The sequence below is a fragment of the Grammomys surdaster genome, unplaced genomic scaffold (assembly GCF_004785775.1).
Source record: "Grammomys surdaster isolate TR1022 unplaced genomic scaffold, NIH_TR_1.0 797, whole genome shotgun sequence".
Taxonomy (NCBI): domain Eukaryota; kingdom Metazoa; phylum Chordata; class Mammalia; order Rodentia; family Muridae; genus Grammomys; species Grammomys surdaster.
In genome coordinates, this window is record NW_021605216.1 from 939,303 (window position 1) to 958,829 (window position 19,527).

The following is a 19,527-nucleotide window of genomic DNA, read 5'->3' on the forward strand; positions in this document are numbered from 1 at the left end:
TATCTATCTATCTATCTATCTATCTATCTATCTATCTATCTATCTATCTATCCTTAACCTCATGAGTGGTTTGCAGTTGATAACTCTCTAGCATCCCTCTTCTTTTTCAGGGGAGTAAATTGGGCAAGCTGAACTCACAATAAAGGTAAATAGCTTTGTTCTCACGGTTTCCCTGGGAATCAGTTTTCAATGATAGAAGGAGAGGTCTAGTAAATAGGACATAAGGCTTTAGGCTGAACATGAAGCATACAGGTGACTCCAAGTCTCTGAAGAGTAGATGAGCCTGACACTGGCTGTTGGCACCAGGGTTGTGCCCTTGGAATGGTCACACCCTGCTCTGCCCAGGACAGGGGATTTTGACAAAGAACTGTGTTATAGGAGGTGAAGGCGAAGATGAACATTGGAGAAGGTGAAAAGTTCACAGCAATTGCCATGGCAATGACCTTAAGAGCTGGAAGGAAGTTCCCATGGAAACCAGCCTCCAGATGCAGCATGACCGTGTAGCACTACCCATCCAGGTCTCTGTTTCAATGATGTAGTTTCCAAAGTGAGAGGCATCAAGGGAAGATGGAAGAGAGATATGGGGAGCATTTCCAAACTTATCCCAGAAAGCCACTTTGCTTCAGAATACTTTCTTAATGCTGCCTTTTTCTCCATTGTCAGGCATACCCCGCATGGCTACCATGACTCCTCCTTCCCTGACATGAGGATGCAGACACACAATTCTCTAAAATGATCAATGCCTCCAGACAGTCAACTGTGTACCAACTGGAGGCTCAGTATGACTTCCATGCTGTTCAGAGACACAGCTGGCATATCCATGACTTTTGAAGAAAGCCTCCATGACCCCTTTCTCAAACATTATGGAAACTTTTTTTTTTTTGTTACTATTTTCTTGTTTTCTCTAAGACAAAGTCTGTAGACCAGGCTGGCCTTAAACTCTTCAAGGAACAACCTTCCTGTATCCATCTCTGGAATGCTGGGATTACAGATGTGTACCATCATGCCCGAAGATGTGGAGCTGTGCATTGAATGCAGGACCTCATGTATGCTTGACAGGGACTCTACCAACTGAGCCATATAGCCTTTGTCCCTCTTTCCTTTTGTCATTCTAAGTAAGAGCCATCATCATGTCCTGGTGCTGACTGAATCAACCCCACACACTTGTCTTGTCATTTGTGACTCAAACTTTTCTCTGGCCAATCCCACCCAAAGCAGTCAGCCCAGTATTTTCTTGACCTCACCTTATTTATTTGTGTCTACCGTCCTGCCAATTGTACTCTAGCAACTTCCAGCTGCCCGTCTCTATGTTTCTATTTCAATAACTGTTTTCCAAGATCCACATAGTCGGGAGGGCTAGAAATCTCCCTGAGCACTTCTATGGACTGTGTAATTTAGACTTGTGAATCCTATACTCTTGAAGTGCTTTCTACCATTGTCTCTTTACCTCAGGAAGTGTGTAGGGTCTGGGAACCCTGGCTTCTCACAACTCCCTAGACTCTGAAAACAACACTGGCTATTCAGTGCCTGCTCAAGACTGCTTCAATTTACTGATGCTTTTGCAGTAGTTGCCCAGGGGGATTTCCTTGAGTGTGTCATATTGCACAGATAACTTGGGCCTACCCCTACCACAAAAACGAACAGAATTCAAGGAAGAGTGAGCCACAAAGAAGCTGAGGCTAGCTTCTAGGATGGAAAGCCAGGGCAGTTTGAAGGGCAGTCCCAACTGTTAGGAGGGGGACACAAAGAGGCCTTGGAAAAGTGTTCTGGAGAAGGAGTTAGAGATGGAAGACGGCAGTGGAGGCTCAAAATGGAACAAAGAGTAAGGGGGAAGGTGGGTGATTGGAAGCTACAGGGCAGAAATTACAGGAAAGAAGAGCAACTCGGCAGTGAGCTTAGATGCAGGTACAAGTAGTCCCAGTGACTAAGGACTGAGAGGGACACAGGTGACTCTTAGCAGATTAACATGAGCTTTGTTATCTGTCCCAAGGGAGCCTATCCTGGAGCTATCTCTCTTCTCACCTGTGCTGGACAATGGTCAACAGGATTGACAGACACCAAGCCAGGTAGAATGAATTAGGACCAGGAACTTGGACCCCCATGTCTTAAGACAATAGGTGACTTCCTATTCAATAGCAACGCTAGTCAGTTTGGGAGTCAATTTATGCACAGAGCCATCCAGCTATGAAATGATTTCCTGTCTGGTTCCCTCCTCTGTCCTTCATGATAACCTCTGCCTCCTCCTGCCCTAGGCACTTACTCCATAGACCAGCTCTCCCACCATGCCATTCCAGGCCTTTGTGTCGGGATCCCGGGCTCCGTATTTGCCGTCGCTGACGATCTCAAGTCGGTAGGAGTAGCCCACGTGCTTGGCGATCTCCGCAGCCAGCTCCACGCAGTAGCCCTCATAGCGGTCATTGCCCTCAAACTGGTTGGCATTCTTTTTAAGCATCACGTAAGGATCTTCCTGGTGGGGAAACAGGATAGAGGGTGTGGCCTGTGGGTGCACCTGTGAGTAGGGAGGACTTTGACCTGGCAGAGGAGTATGCTCCCAATGTTGGTAAACACTGGGAAGTCTCTCTTGATGCTAAATAAGTTCCCCGAATTTCTGTTCCTTAGCCCATTATAAACTTCTAGGGAAAAAGAAAATAAATGCTGCTAAAGTAAAAATTAGTATCATACATATGTAATTCAGTTCTCCAAATTATTTTATTTTTGTAATTTTAAAAAGTATTCTATGCATATGGATGTTTTCCTTGCATGCATGTCTGTATGCTACCTGTGTGCCTTGTGCCAGAGGAGGTTAGAAGAGGATGTTAGATCCCCTGGAACTAGAGTATAGACAGTTGTGAGGCACCACATGGTCCTAGGAATTGAATCCAGGTCCCAGTGTATGTATGTATAGTTTTAAAGATACCTCTCAACAGAATGTGACTTCTACTGAATGAGGTACATATAGAAACTAGAACAACCTAGGGTCATTTTTGGGTTTCACATCTTAGAAGATCAGATGTAGCTTATCCAAGGATGCGGGGTGAATCTCAGAGATGCTGAGTGAAAACTCAGAACTGCTTATCTACAAGGCATGCCTTTTTTCAGTCTCTGTGTTGTTGTTGTTATTGTTATTATTATTGTCGTTGTTTTATGAGACAGTCTCACTACATAGCAGATGCTGGCCTGGAGCTCTACCCGCCTCCTTAGCCTTCTTAGTGCTGAGCTGACAAGCACGCACCCATAGCTGTGACTAGCTTCACAGTTTTCCATTCATGGCATTTCACACTAAGCGGGATGTGCTTGGGTGGGTCCAGACTGAACTCCAGGTAAACCTGATGAAGGAGTATACTCACGAGGATAGTTGTGACGATGTAGGTTCTATTCTGCACACTTGAGTTGTCCCCTCCAGCCTGAGCGTCGGTGGCTGCGGGGACAAACTTATCATCTTCATTCCAGTAACCAATCTGTTAATGAGAAGAAGACAAATCACAATCTGAGGAGAGATCTTGGAGCTGGCTGTGTGGCACACAGTGATTGGTATACCAGAGTTCAGGGTGCTGTAAGCAAACACATCAACAGATAAGATATACCCCAGGTTCCCTCTCCATCCCTCATAATGGTGGCTAAGCCCAGAGACTGCCCTTCTGGAAGGACAAAAACCTAACTCTTTATCTAAACTGTAGAGAACAGGGAATGAGGGTTGTGGGATTTAATTGGCTGCAGCTATTTTCACAGCCAATCCATGCCTTTATTTACCTGAACTTATTCGAAACTACAGTTTGAGCCACCTGATTAAATAAATGCTACCCTCATTATTAGAGTACCTACATCTTCCCATCTCTATTTAATTCCCGGGAAATAGTATCATCCTCCACTTACTGCCAGCTTTCTTGATTGTTGCAATACTGAGTTATGTTCAAAGGTAAACAAAATTAATTTGTAAATATTGACAGGTTATCAATACTTTTTCCAGTGTTTTTCGGGAAAGTAATTGAATCCCAATTCTGTGCAAGGTTTTCGGCTAAAACACTTGGTGATATGCAACAAGGTAGAGGTATACAGAGATGTCCAAGAGGGAGTGTTGTCCCTGGGAACATCATTTGAGAAGACATGAACCACACAGACACACAGTCCAGAACATGCTGAGTGGGTGAGTGAGTGAGCAGAGGACTTCAGAGAAGCACAAGGCTGGAGTGGGATGCTGTCTGAGGAAAGGGCTACAGCAGATGATGGATGGGTTCAGCTTAAACCTCCTAGGTCAAGGAGGGTGGTAGCCCTGTTGTGGAGGCAAAAGCCTGCCAATATATGCAAGTTCAATGGGTAGCAGTGAAGGTTCACCTAGGAGAGAAATGGGTGCATGGGTCTAAGTACCAGAGTGTTTTGAAGACCAGGTTAAGTAGTAGGGACTGTTCTTAAGGCAACAGGGACTCCAGGGACTCATGAAAGGTTTGGGACAACAGAATGATCTAGCTAACACATGCACACACATGTGTATAGACATGCATACATGTGTATAGCACGTGCACGTGCACACATTTAGTCTGTCTATACCTCCCTCTCCTGCTCCTCTTTCCTTCCTCTCCTTCACTCCTCTTCACCATCCCCTCCTCCTCTTCTTCCCTCTACTGCTTCATCCTTCCTCTCTTTTCTCCTCCCTTCTTCCTCTTTTTTCTCCTTTCTCATCTCTCTTCCTCTTTCTCCCGCTCTTTGTGTTTTTTCTCTATTCTTCTCCCTTTCCCTTTCTCTTCTCGTCCCTTCTCATCTTCATTCCCTCTCTCTCTAGGCATCTATGCCTGTCATTCTGTTGGCTGTAGATACTAAGAGAAAAGGATGGAAAGCTGTTAGTTCACAGGCAGGAGGTAGGAAGTGAGCAGCCTTCTCTACAAGCAGAGCTCAGCAGAGAAACTGAGTCATAGTCCACAAGGTTGTTTTGTGCTCTCCCTTCCTTGGACTTTGATTTGTGTGTGTGTGTGTGTGTGTGTGTGTGCGCGTGTGTGCATGCACGCGTGCACTCGCGCATGTGATCTTCAGCTGTTTACAATGGCAGCTATACACATGTTCTTGCTTTGGCTCAGTGAGTTTCCTGCTATCTCATCTGTTTACTTCCTGAGGTGGTGCAGCTGGGCAGTGCCTGCTTTAGATCTGGGACGCTGCTCATTCATCCCTTCCTGCAGCAGTTATTCTGACTGTGAGCTGGAATCAGTTTACTGGTAGTGAATGCTTTTCTAATCCTTCTAAAATGCTTTTTATGTTTTAATTACTTTCATCCTCATTGAAATTCCATGACATTTGCCAAGTTTCACTCCCATAATAAGTGTGAAGACACTGTGATGTGGAGAGGTTACCTCCCCTGGGCCGCAGGGTAACCACGTTAGTGCAAAAGCTGGAAGACTTTCCCTGTTGCAAGAATTCCAGGTACATACTGGAACTGTATCATTTTTCCATAGGTGCCAGGGATCGATTCATGCTTTCATGACAGGCACTCTTGATTGAGCTAGCTCCTTAGCTCTAAATGAGCTTATTTTTTCCCCCTAGCTGTTTTGTGGGAAAAGAAGACATGATCTTGCCAGGTTTGGTGGAGACGTTTGGATGCATAGGTTCATGTTCACACCTCCTGTGAGCCAGTAGAGTCATGTGGACATCTGAGTCCACAACTAAATGCATAAGAAGCTGGCAAAAGTGTCTGAAAAGACTTTGTACATGAGAGCTTATGTCCCTTCCTTTGGGCAGTGGGCTGGATTACCATATGGGACTTTGATTCTCCACTGAGGAGGTGCAGGGACTTTGATTCTTGTTGAAAGTAAATCAGAGTAAGGAGTTTGGTAAAGATTGGGGCCCACTGTTCAGGAGAGGATTTAAAAAAATTCTGACAGGGAGAGAAGTCTTCTCCTGGGGCCACTTATTATTTTTGATCTCCTATTTTCCATCTGCCTCTAAAGATTCTTTGAACGTCGGAAATGAGTCCAGATGATAGAGAGGATATTCTTAAGTGGGTGTAGTTTAAAGAGCAGGTGATCACAGAACTGGAGATTCAATTGATCTTGCCTGCAGACAGCAGGTTGAATTTGTACATGGGTACCCCAGGATTGCCTTTGAAGCCACAGCTCCTGACTTCCCCAAATGAGGGTTATCATATCCACTTGCCTATTGTGGCAGAGATGGCTAACTGACCACCAAGCAATCTTGTTTGCCCTTCATCCAGTAGAGCTAGCAGGAAGTGGCTGTCTTTTCCCAGCCTGTTTAGCATCCCTTTAGGAGGAACTGAGGGATGTGCCTTTTTTCCAGACTGATCTTTCCTGAGTTTCCAGCAGCTTTACCAGTTTTCTTTCTTCCCCATCTGTTCGCCAAATTCTGACAGCAAGAAAGGCTCTAGTAGACAGTGATGCCTTCTTCACCCCAACCATTGGCCTAAGCCCTAGGGATGAATCTCATCTATGGTTTCAACCAACTAACCTCAACTTTAAAAACTTCTCCCAAACTAGTTTATCATAGCTTGCTGTAACTTACATTTCTTTGCTTCTAATGAGGCAGATCAAATAAGCAAGCAAACGATGTCAACTTGTCATCCACTAAACAAAAGCTTGACTTCCTATGCAATGAAGAGCTAGGTTTCAGATCGTAGTCCCCACAGCACTTAGACAAGCTAGCACATCTAAAAGGATGAAATTAATAACCTTATTGTGACTTTATCTCAGAATATGGTGTAGAGATACTTAGTAGAAAGATAGCCAAAGGAACAACCAAGGAAGTGGTCGATGCCTACACAAAGGCAAAGCAATGAGCCAGAGAAAAGAGCAAGTATGGATGCCTAAGGCTCCATAGGCTGAGGCCAGGGGGTGTACTGTATTTTCCTGGAGGTAAGAAGCCACAGTGAAGAGTTCTAAGCAGTATGATTTATTGTGTATTTGAAACAGACTCCCTATCTCTGAGGGTGGAAATGTGGTCATTGTAGTGAGGTAGGATCATACACACTTAATGGGATCCATAGGAGGGAGGAAGCTGCTGGCCAGGGCAAGGAAGGTGACACGGACCCTGAGTTGGCCAATGACGATGGAAAAATAGCTGTATTGAGATTGGATCTTAGGCTAACATTAGTTTGTGTGTGAAAAGTTGGATGCCAAGGACTTAAAGCTTCCAGGGGGCATATGGAATTGAAAGCTATGTGTTCTTCCAGAATGAGAAGATAATGGAAATACCAGAAGGAATTCTGGTCACCGTGGTCTTTCCCACCCAGTTATGTCCAAGGTTAGAACAGAGTAACCAACTCAGGCCAGGGAAGGGGGACTCAAATCAAGTTGAAAGGGGCAAATGTCAGATGCCATCAATAAGCACCCAAGCAGCCTGCCACACAATCAATGGACAAAGGGGGTTGAGTCTCCACTGCTGGTCTCCTGATGAAATACAGTCTGTAATACAAGGCCCTGTAATGCTCCTGTGGGTGGCCACTAAGAGACTATGTGATCCCCTCCCGATGTGACAAGATGTTTCATTCAGAAGAGGATCCATAAGCCCGCCCCCAGGTCATACATATAAAATGGGACTTCTTAAGGCTGAACATCACTAGAGCCAGGGCCAGATCTGTTCTCTGAAACTTTAAGCTTGATGGATGGAAGCTTAGCATCTCAGTGGGATGTCAAACTGCACCAGGATGCCTAGGGAGCTTGCTGGCCTGAGTCAGCTGGATGCAGGTAGGACCGGAGTTTCCCAGAAACCCTGAACCAGGAAGAGAAAGCTTTGGTTACACAAGGCAGGTAAGGCCTTGTGATGCCCCTGTAACCATCACAAGGTCACTCTTGAAAAGCTTAGGTGTTAATTTGCTTGGAGTCGGATTGAGTAAAAGTCTTGGAGGCAGAGATTCAGAGGAATTGATTTTCTGAAAGGCAGATCCCTGTAGACAAAGAATGTTTAAGACCACATTCTAAGAAAGGATTTAGTCACTAGAAAGTAAGTTTGAAAACAGCTTGGTGATTTAAAAACCAAGCACAGCCATTTGCTTGCAGGTTTGAAGGCTGCTCTGTTAGTGTTGTACGTGCTGGTGGAGTGCAGCCAGAACTGGTGTGAAGTTTCTGTGTCAGATAGAGAGGGGTTTAAAACATGAGCAAGAGGAGGTGGGCTCAATGCCCCTGCATGCCAGAGGCTACTTTCCTTAACCTTGTTCTTTGGAAGGGTAAGTATAGTCTCATTCAGTCCTTCGAGGTAACCTTCTTCTTTCCTTCTCTCTCTCCATCCCTCTCCTCCTTTCCCTCCCCTCCCTCCCTTCTTTTTAAGTCAGGGTCTCATTACATAGCAAGGCTACCCTTGAACTGACAATGATCCTCTTGGCTCAGCCTTCCAAGCCCTGGGATTATAAGCATACCCCCTCCCTTGCATCAGAGATGATGCAACTGAGGTTCAGTAAGGCCTACTGACTTGTTCAAGGTCACATGGCTAGCACAGAGTACTACTGGTCTGCCTATCCTTAAAGCCCCAGATCTTTCTCACTCAGTATGGAAACCCAATAGTCTGGGGAGAAAGCTATGAACTCATCTCTGGGATTGGCTTGTCTCCTTGCTGCAGGAATCTGCATTTTTGAGTAGGTCTCCAAGCAGTGTTTGTGGTAATGTCTGCTCATCCCTACAGGGAGCTGCTTGTTCTGGGAAGTTCTTGATGAAGCCAAGGTCTAGAGAAGACAGAGTTAGGGGAAGGATTAGAGTCACAATAAAGGTCCTACAGTCATTGGCGAGGTCACACCAAAGGCAGCTTATGGAATGAGGAAGGTCCCTAACTCCACTTCTATAGTAAACCATAGTCTAGTCTGGAGATGGATGGTATGATTAAGAGAGAGACTGGTAAAAGATGCTATTACCTGGAATCTTTTAAGGGTCATTCCAATGCCAGAGCTCAGAGAAATTAGAGGTTATTCAGCCAAATCCTTCTTAATTAAAGATGCAGACCTAGATAGGCTAAGCAACTGCCAGATGGATGACACACAGCTGGATGATAACTGAACATACGTCTGATTCTTATATCTACTTCTTATACTACCCCATGTTTTCAATGTACTGCTAAGGGTAGACAGGATTCTGGCTTTAATTGGAAGGGTCCCATTACCTGGGGGAGAGGATAACCCTCATCAGCAGCCTCCTTCGTCTCTTGTTATGTAGGCCCTGCTGATCTTGACCTTCTTCTGATCCCCCTGCCTCACATTCCCTAGTGCTAGGTTCACAGGTCTTGTGCCACCAGACAAGGCACAATCTCCATATTTTAATGTTGTAACGGCATAGCTTGTATGCATTGTACAAGTATCAAACCTTTTCCACTGGCAAGTGGTAACAGTACTCACGATGAGGATTGGGAGGTCAGCCCAGGTTCGTGGTCACTTATTGTGTATCCAAGGGCAGCCACCTTGACTGTTCCAGCCCGTTACAAACCACCTACAGCATCCGTGCTTCATTGTAAGGCAAGAGCCGCAGTCCTGCTCTCCCCAGGGTCGGAAAGCAGACCCTGGTTGAGGGAGGAGGTCATGAGTCTGATGTCCCTTCCAGGAGCCACAGGACTCTCCTGGTTTGCCCTTGTCCCCCAGCACTGTCCTGATTGTGTCAATTTGATCCTTTCAAGCTTGACAGCAGCTGCAGATAAACAGGGGCTAGGGAGTCAGGGGCTCTTAACAAGGTGTCTTTTTAGCTATTGTTCACCGAGACCTTGGGCAGCCTACTGGGTGTCTCTGTCTCAGTTTACCCATGGAGAAAGAAAGACAGGCTAGATATACACACACGCCCTGACAGAGCTGAGGAAGTCACATCAGACTGCCCAGATGCCAGTGTGTGCATCTGAAGTGTTCCACAACTATGGGATACACAGCCCTGAACTAATCTAGTTATAAATGTATATGTTCCCATTTCAGAGATGTGGAAGTTGAGGAAAGTTAAGATAGTTAAGTACTTGAGCAGAAGTAAATTCTTTTTCTAGCAGCAGTAATTATAAGGATAAAGCTGACAAAACCAGATTCTTGTGGTGAGCAGAGTAAAACTCCCCACACAAGATGTCTCTACTGCATACATTGAGTTTGAGCACGTTCTGTTACATAGTGAAAGGACTCACGGCTGAGATGGAGAGAGGTACCTGGACCATCTATGTGGGGCCCATCTAGTTAATAAACTCTTTAAGGTGGAGCCTTCCCCAGCTCTGCCAGCGGAACAGAAAGACACAGTGTTCCTGAGCCTGTGGAGAGACGGTGCTACAGGCATTGGACAGCCTCTAATAAAAAGCTGGCAAATGAGAAGATGCCTCCAGAGAGGAATATGGTCCTGCCAGCACCTTGACTATTTAATTCATCCATGTGTGGAATCATAAGGTGAAATATTTTTGTGGTTTGAAGTCATGGTTAGTAATAATCTATTATGGCAACAATAGAGAATCTCACAGCCCTGATGAGCTGAGTCAGACTAGAAAGTAGAGGTGGGCTTTACTGTGGTCCAGGGAGTCTGAACTTTAGGGAGCCAAGGATGCTGTATCCTCAGAGGTATCTAGAATTTTCTGCAATGGCAGCAGTGCTCTGTGTGTGCACTGTGAGACCCAACACTCAGGAGCCACATGTGGTTGTGCTGCACTTGATCATTTTTCGATTTTAATTCATTAAAAATTTAATTCCAATGATCTATATGGCCAGGGTGAGGATATGTAACACAGCCTCAGAGACACAGAGGGTGCTATGTCTGAGGTGCCAGCTTTCTAGGTGCCAGGGCCAGCATTTAGAACGTCCGAACACCTGAGACGCTTGAATCATCTCAATGAGCCCACACAGTCAGCAGCATCAGTGTGAGCTCTGTCTAAGGCCCAGAGAACTTGGAAGATTGGTCCAGATCACAGATGAGTAAATGGAGAACTCAAGATTCAGTTCCAGGCTCCCTAAGATCCACAGTCTTCCACCAGCTTCAAAACCTTGAACAGAGCCTCCTTGCTGGCTTGACCACAAGGAAGCAGCCGTGAGGATGCCTGAAGGCAGGGGACACAGGCTGCTGAGAGACAGAAAGAAAGCATCCGGATGCTGTCTCCAAGAAACATCCTTTGCTCTAAATGCTGAAGGTCGAGAAGGTATGGACCAAGCAAAAGACAGTGACAGTGTGGAGACTCCATCCTCCCTAGGGATGTGAAGAGTCCTGGGCAGAAAGGAGCATGTATATTCACAGAACTGAAAGAAACAAGATTGTCTGGAATGGCATGAAGGAAGTGTCAAAGGTCAAAGGTGAAGCACTTGAGATTGACTCAATCACACTGGGTCTTAGAGTTTAAGTAAGACTGAAGGATCTACATTTCTTCTTAAAAAGGTCCAATATGAATAGTAATATTACATAATAAATAGGCATGTGTGTTTTTCACTCTGACTTCTGTTGAGAAAAAAGCATGACTGTGAGTAAGTGTGGACAATCAGAAGGTAGTTATCAATAGCACTATATAATAGCAATAGAATTCTCCAGAACCCCTAGGAATATAACTGGTACTGTGTATGTATCTGTCACTTTATATTTTCAGGCCCTTAACAAAAAATTGAGACCAAATCTCATTCTATATCCTTGACTAGTCTCAGACTTAAAATAATCCTCCAGCCTCAGCCACTCAAATGTTTGGGTCACAGGCAAAGGGAATATGCAGGACTCTCCCTCTGTCTGCTCAGAGTGTTTTCCTATCCCATGGCTCTCAAACAGTCTCAGAAAAAAAAATCTTGGAGTTGAGTCCCCATTTTACAGAGAGGGAGTCAATTCCTGGAGAAGGGACCTGACTTTCTCCAAATCCAAGGTGACAAATAGCATTGCTGAGACTAGAAGAGTCTAGAATTGACATTTCCTCAGTCTCTTCAATGGTGTAGGCAAGACAGGTGTCCAGGACCCTCATCAGTGGCCTGCGGTCCACTCAGTCCCATCAGCTAAGGTGGCCCTTACCTTACGGATTCCATCGTGCTTCATTTCGATCACGTGGAGGGTATAATTGGTCCGGCGCCCTTTCTCGTTAAACTGCACATTTCCTGTCAAACCTTCGAAGCGCACCTGAAAACAGAGCCAAATGATGAACAGTGAAGCTGCAAACTCAAGCTGCATTTCATGTTTGTCCCTGTAGGTTTTGTTGTTGTTGTTACGGGTGTGTGTGTGTGTGTGTGTGTGTGTATTGGTTTTCAGAAGTGGTATCTTAAATAGCTCAGTCTGGCTTTGACCTCAATATGAACCTGACAAAGACAACCTTGAACTCCTAAACCCACCCATCTCCCACCCCACCCTACCCCAGTCTCCCACCTCTACTTCCCAAGTGATGGGATAACAGTCATGTGCCACTGAGGCAGGCGAACATTCAGAGTAACTTCCTAGCCTGGAAGTCTGCTTGATTAGATAATGGCTACATCCTATACTCTCTGAAAAATACACCTAACAAACTGTTGGCAACTGTTGGCAAACTGTAGGACCCCATCTTCATCAAGCTGTACATTCACCTGGTTTAAGCCATGGAAACAGGTTACCCCTTCATAATGTCCCATTCCTATTCAAATACACCTTGGAACACATTCTGGAAACGAGGAAGATGGGTTCAATCTTGTCTAGACTGGATTTGGGATATATATATGCAGAACATGAAACTGTGATCTCAGAGTGAACTTTTGGGTGGTCTCTTCTATTTACCATCTTATGCCCATGCATGATTGGATGAGTAAATATATGATTGAGATCAGATGCATTAAGAGAAGGGACGTTCTAAGACAGATTAATCTAAGTCTGTCAGTCAAAGTAGAAAACCACCAAAATTACACTCCTAGAAACCTAACTCTGCACCTTTGAACCCCATAAAAGGAAGACTCAGGGCACCCTCACTCATGTGGCACTCTGACAATCCTGACAGTGAACTTCTTTCTGACTTGTGCTAACACTCTTCTTTGAGTAACATGTTCTTGCTGCTTTACAGTCTCTGTGAGCCTTGGTTTTCTTCTTGAGTAACACACCAACATCCTGGAAACACCTAGCTCAGACACAGACCACCATGCCAAGTGGGTTTTTTTTTTAAGCAAAGCTTCACACCCCAAGAGAATATATCCTCACCTAATTGGGTCCGTTCTCTCTTACTGCTTCAGGCAAGCATGAGCAGTAAGTTAGAGGGCATGCTAATGGGACACCTTCCCATCATCCTTAGCTAAACACTGTCACCACATCATGCCTGCTCATGAGTAACTGAAGGAGAAGCTGAGGGACTGAGGTGTCATCACTGATAAATTGGGAGGAGTCCAGACTAGAAGCCAGCCTTAGGATGGATGTCTTGAATATGATCAGAGAAGGTTCTCTAATTCTTTTGTGAGTCCAGATAATGAAATATCTAAAATCTGAAGGGCTGGATTTGTCTCTGGCTTCCCCACTGAGGGCCGGATGACCTTGAGTGATTTACCCTTTTCAGTTTCCAGGTTACAAAGTTCCTGCCCTGTCTACCTTACGTGGCATAGCTAATGCAATGCACCCACAGATACCTCATATTCAGCCAGAGCATGCAGGGCCTTATAGACATCTCAGATGGCTAAAATGTCATTTCTATCAGATCCCAAAGTCTACAGCATGGGAATTTTCTCTCTTTGAATGAAGACTGAACTTGTATGGATTTGTACCTTCAAGTTGAAATTTTGGATTAAAGGTTTAGTAGACAATATGGGAACCCAAGCCTGCTGCTCTGTAGAGACTGAATAACCATCCAGCTGAAGGTGAGTCTAGGAAATGATGTCACAGACTCTGATGTTGTCCCTGTGTCCTTAGATCCCTCCTGCCTATGACTGATGAGGTGAGTCTGAAGCTGTTACAAATAGAGGTTCTGCCTCTGGCCCAGGGATGTTTGTATTCTTCCCCTCCAATATCTTGAAGAAAAGTCATGCAGAGTTTTATTTTTCAGCTAGAAGTCAGAGAGGATAGCCCCTCTACCCTTCTCTCTCTCTCTCTCTCTCTCTCTCTCTCTCTCTCTCTCTCTCTCTTTCTCTCTTTTTCTGCATGTGTGTCTGTGTGTCTGTGTGTCTGTGTGTGTGTGTGTCTGTGTACCTGTTCTGAAGCCAACTCTTTCATCCCTTTCTGGTCTGAAGTCTCAGTAGGGAGCCCATGACAGGCCCAAAACACTGAGTGAATTATACAAGCTCTGCTCTTTCATCTGTAAGCTGGCAATATCACTGCTTCTGCAAAAGTCTGGACCATCCTTCTTTTGCAGAAAGAAAACAAAACATGGATCCATCTACAAAGACTACTAGAAAGGAGTCAGTGATTTCACCTTCTTCTTACTTTGGACATTGTGGTGGTTTAAATGGAAAATGTCCCCCATAGGCTTCTGTATTTGAATACTTGGTCTCAGGTTGGTGGCACGTTTTGTAGATGTTTAGGTGGTACTACAACCCTGCTAGAGGAAGTATGTCCCTGGGAATGCATGTTGCCATGCCTCCCCACCTTGATAGACTCATCTCTCTGGACCAGTTAAGTCCAAATAAGCTCTGTCTCTCTATAAGTTGCTTTGTTTTATCCCAGCAATAGAAAAGTAACTAATATCACCATCCTGGCCCATGCTTAGCTCTTTCATTGCTTCAGGTTCAAGGTGGGTAGCTTGGTTGGCAGGTTTCAGTTTAAGTAACTTATTTAGACAGCATTAAGGCAAATGTTTGGGTTCCTGGATGGTAGACTAACTGAACCAAACAGAAAAAAAAAATCATCACTAATAATGGAAATGGGTACCAGCTCTTTCTCACTGGTCTCAAATATCAATCTATTTGATAAGAAGACACTGCACGATCTCATGTGACTCAGTTTACTCATGTGTTAGATGGATCTGTTTGAGTTAATTATGTCTTAAGTTTATTTTAAGGGTAAATAGGATACTTTATGATAAAAAATTGTCTTTACAAATACTCAACATGGTAGCTATTATCATTACTAAGGATGACCCCAATATTATTATGACTTTCTAAGCACTGTACACTTATGAAGCTTTGTCTGCATTCACAGAAATCCCCTGAAGTGCGATGCTTAGATGTTATGATTTCCCTTCACAGGGGAAGCCAGAACTCTGGTGGCAGAATAAGCAGCAGAGACAAGCCTGAAATCCAGAGTTCCTGATGTCTGCCAGTGTCTTTACCTCAGATATCGAGTGGCCCCTCTATAAGATTACCACACTGGGCTGTAGTGGCCACACAGACATGCACAGTGTGGTATGTGATGTCTGCATGCTGCTGCCACAACCACTTGGGAATTTCCAGACACATTTTGTTGGCACCCAAGGACAACTGGAGGCTTCTCATTGAACTTGTATCTGGGCTTCCTTCTCAAGCAACTGTAATATCTAGAACGTTGTGTTGCCATGAGTGTTCATATATGGATACTACTCAGATGAGAAAGATGATGAAGTCACCATATGTGTTCTGTGTAGAGTGGGCCAACAGGAATGGAGAATAGACCAGAGCCTGGCATAGATCATCAGAGAGGCTTCACCCAGCAACTTATGGGAACAGATTTAGAGACTCACACAGCCAAACATTAGGCAGAGCTCGGGGAATCCTTTGGAAGAAGCAGAGAAGGATTGTAGGAGCCAGAGGGGTCAAGGTCACCACAAGAAAACCCACAAAATCAACTAATGTGGGCTCATAGTGGCTTACAGGGACTGAGCCCACAATCTGAGAGCCTGTATGGGTCTGTCCTAAGTTCTCTTTATATATGTTATGGTTGTGCTGCTTGGTGTTCTTGTGATGCTCTGAACAGTGGGAGTGGGCACTGTCTCTGACTCTTTTGCCTGCTTTTGGGACCCCTTTGCTCCTGCTGGATTACCTCATCCAGCCTTAATAGGAAGGAATGTGCCCAGTCTTATTGCAACTTGATATGGAATGTTTGGTTGATATTCCTGGGAGGCTGGCCTTTTTCTGAAGGGAAATGGAGGAGGAGTGGATTTGAGGGAGAGGGGAGGTATGGAGAGGGACTGGGAGAAGTGGAGGGAGGGGAAGCTGAGGAGGGGACGTAACATATGAGAGAAGAGGGGAGAAAAAAAAGAAAGTTCTGAGTCCCTTGAGCAGATGAACTCATCCTAGGAAAAATGAGTAATTACTCAGTAATGTCCAGACAGTGCTCGGTGGGGCTAGGATATGAACCCCACCCTTTCCTTCAATATTCTCTCGCAGGTCATGTGTGCCATCTCTCATGGGCCTGTGCTCCCATTCTACTTTTCTGTAGGTGTCATGTGTGTGTTTGGAATAGAACCCAAGGCCTCATGCATGCCAGGCCATGCAGATGCTCTCTCATGGAGCTTTGTTCCTAGCATCTCTCAAGTACTCCCGGTTGAACAGTGAGTCGCATGAACCCGGCTGTATTCCAGCAGCAAGCTTTGCATATGTCCACTGGCTGTGTGTTCTGACTCTGTCCTCAACAAGACCAAGAGCTCACTCACTCTGTGGCTCTGTCCTCAGTGGGCATCTCCCTATTACTGCCCATGAGGCTTTCAGGCTCAAAGGCCTTGACATTGAGTACTGAAAAGCAGGGACTCCTCTTGCCCTGTCTATCCCAGGTGCCATCCAGCCTTCACTAGTGTACACTTGACAATGACCAAATAAGAAATAAAAGGAGTCAGTTTTCTGAATTTGATGGCTTGGGCTTGGCTTCTAGGAGCATCTACATCTCCACAAGTCCTGGTCACACAGAACTAGAAATAGTAAAATATGCATCTTTTTCTGGGAAAAAGAGTCCAGAGATTTTTTCTTCTTCATATTCTTTAAGGTCTCTGACCTCCCACACATAAAGAGATTGACTTGTGACTTGGGTCTTTTTTTTCCCCCCAGTTAGAAGCAGGCACAGGGTATTCCCTACTTGGAGCACTGTGGGCTTTCAGGTTGTAAGCTCGTTAATATCCTAAACAGCATTCCTGGTGGCAGCCAGGGACAACTTCTCTTTGCTGGGGAATTTCAGTAGAGAGGGATGTGGATGCATAGAGATTGCCCAAAGCTCTGAGCTGAACTGGGTTGGGCCACTATATTGGGTCACCTCTGCTGGGCTTCAGAACAACCTTTGCATGTGTCACCAGACACATACAGGACTCCAGATGGCAACATCTGAGCCAAAATGGGGTTGGTCCTTTGTACTGTGCAATCCAAAGGCTGCAGACACAGGAACTCTGGAGCAGATCTCTGGGTTCCAAAGACGGGATGACAAGAGGGTTTACCTAGGCTCTGGTGGCAGATGTCTTCTGGTGGTATGGCTATCTAAAGAAATGGATCTAGAAGCAAAATGGTTAGATAATCGTCTTGGTGGGGTGAAGGCTCCAGAGCTCACCACTGCAGAGAGGAAATCTACTGGGTCACAAGACAGGCCTGATACATGGAAGGAGGGCTCAGGGCAGGGGTTTGTCTCTGCCTCTGTGGTTAAGCTGTTGTGTGACCATCGACTCATCACAGGCCACTCTGACTACTGTCTCATTTATAAAGTGAGGGCCAAAGTGGACCAGTAATCTCCAAGGTTTCTTTTGCCAATAAACTCTTGATTCTAGGTGATTCACACAGATTTGAAAAGGAGTCTGTCCTGAACAGATGGTCTTAGGGAAAGAACATTTTGGTTTGTTTGTTTGTTTGTTCATCAAAGAGACTGAAGGAGTCTCTCGTGGGCTAGATTTGACTTTTTTCATTGTTTCCAGTGTTTAGTCCCCCTCTCTGCCTGGAGTGCACAGTCAGCTCTTGGGAACTACCCATGGAAGGCAGGCACACATGTATTTCAGTTCCAAAACAGTAAACTATTAGCCTTTACCATGGCAACCAACTCTCTCCAATTATGCTGGGGCAGAAGCAGGGGGCGAGTGGAAAGATGTGAGTGAGACCATATGGGAAATGAATGCACTTCTAGAACTTTCTCTTTCCTCCTGGCATTTCCTATATAGCTCATGTTAAGTGGAAACTAGCAATCCTCCTGCTTCTGCCTTCTGAATACTGTGTCTTAGCGTTTGTATGGCCAGTTGAGACTTGGGTGCTGTCCTCCTGGCCTCCTCCTTTTCATGAAAAAGAAGTTCACCAGGGAGCTGGACAGATATTCTGAGGTTGCTCAGAGAGACATGGGGGCCGTCTTTCTTGCTTCCTCATTCAGAGCACTGCCTGTCACTCCACATTGCCTCCTGGGATTCATCCCTGTCATGGTAGTGTCAGAATCCACTTTCAGGGATGTCATTAAGATGGAAGAAGCAGAGGAGCTGGAAGGTTGTGGGACCGAGAGCGTGTCCCTGGGCCTGTCTGAGGCCAGACTCACACTGCAGACAGATCTGTCTCGACTGCTGTCAGGAAGAGCATCTTAAATAAGCTGGGAACAGCCATTTCCTTTTTGGTAATCAGTCTAGAACCTGCCTGGTGTCTGTTGTAACTGCCTAGTGTCTTGGGAGCTGCCCTGCACAGAGACAGGGGAGGGCAGAGGTCTGCACAGAGACAGGGGAGGGCAGAGACATGGCTGAGGTCCTAGTGATGTCTGCTGTGGTAGGAAGACATGCTGTCTCACTTCAGTCTGGAGGACATGACTGCATGTTCTCCATCTCACGGGGCTTTTCTTCAGGGCTGAAGAACAGCTGTGGAGGCACTTTCCTATTCTTTCTCCAGGTTGTGAATATTGCCTGTGCTATGTACATGTGGATACACACTTTGTGTTCATGTCTCTCTTGTTTAGAAGTCTCTCTTCTTCCCTGGGAGCCCAATTCCTACTGTTGAATGTAGGCTTAATGGTGGAGCTGGCCTCACCCAGGGAATGCCATTGGTTGGAGAAGGTGGGTTGGGTTCTGAAGGTTTCAACACCAAACTGTCTTGCTTTTGTGGGCTCCCCTCTGTGCCCATGCTTTGTCATTCCTTTTGGGTTCAGTGAAGCCTTATTCTCACCATCTCTTTGCCTTTCCACCAGAGACGATGCTGTGCACCAGCAAATTGAGAATCACAACATGGGCTTGTGGTACTTCTAGAAACTTCTAGAAACTTCTAGGACATCCAGGAGTATTCAAGCACAGGGCAAGTCCCAAGAATTTTCTAAAGCAGGAGTGTCAAACATGCACCCATTATACCACTGTCTCACCCTGCAGTCCCAGCAGACATGTTAGTAATTTAATATTCATACTCTCCACTGTGGAGTCTGGATTCTGCATAGCCAATCGATTGGGCTAGGCACACTTTTCTATTACTATTCTCTCACAGTTCGAGTGCAAACAAAATTGCCGACTGTGATGCTAGGACAGAAAGAAGTCATGTCAGAAGGATGAGCAACAGAACCATGAAATGTGTCCTAATAAGAAATGAATGAAGGAGACAAGTCTAGGGGTCTGCTGCACACAGCTCAGTGTCAACCTGAGCATTTCTTTTCTGTTTTAGTTTGTTTTTGGAGTGATGTGTGTGTGTGTGTGTGTGTGTGTGTGTGTACAGATCTGTGAGTGGGCACATATGCATATAAGTATATTTATGTGTAGAAGCCAGAGGCTAACCTCTTCCTCTGTTACTCTCTATCTTAGATACTGATGCAAGGCCTCTCACATGAACGCAGAACTCATGATTTCAGC

General features: G+C 45.3%; 1 protein-coding gene across 7 annotated transcripts in view; it reads right to left on the minus strand.

Moving 5' to 3' along the window:
- Gria1 (glutamate ionotropic receptor AMPA type subunit 1) overlaps positions 1 to 19,527 on the minus strand; it is a 315,108-nt gene that overhangs the window by 88,723 nt on the left and 206,858 nt on the right. For all 7 annotated transcript variants that reach the window (XM_028782513.1, XM_028782514.1, XM_028782515.1 and 4 more), the window contains 3 exons: positions 11,913 to 12,017; positions 3,348 to 3,458; positions 2,261 to 2,467 (listed from right to left, as the gene is read on the minus strand). In XM_028782513.1, coding sequence (XP_028638346.1) covers positions 2,261 to 2,467; positions 3,348 to 3,458; positions 11,913 to 12,017 — 423 coding nt within the window. The remainder of the gene's footprint in view (positions 1 to 2,260; positions 2,468 to 3,347; positions 3,459 to 11,912; positions 12,018 to 19,527) is intronic.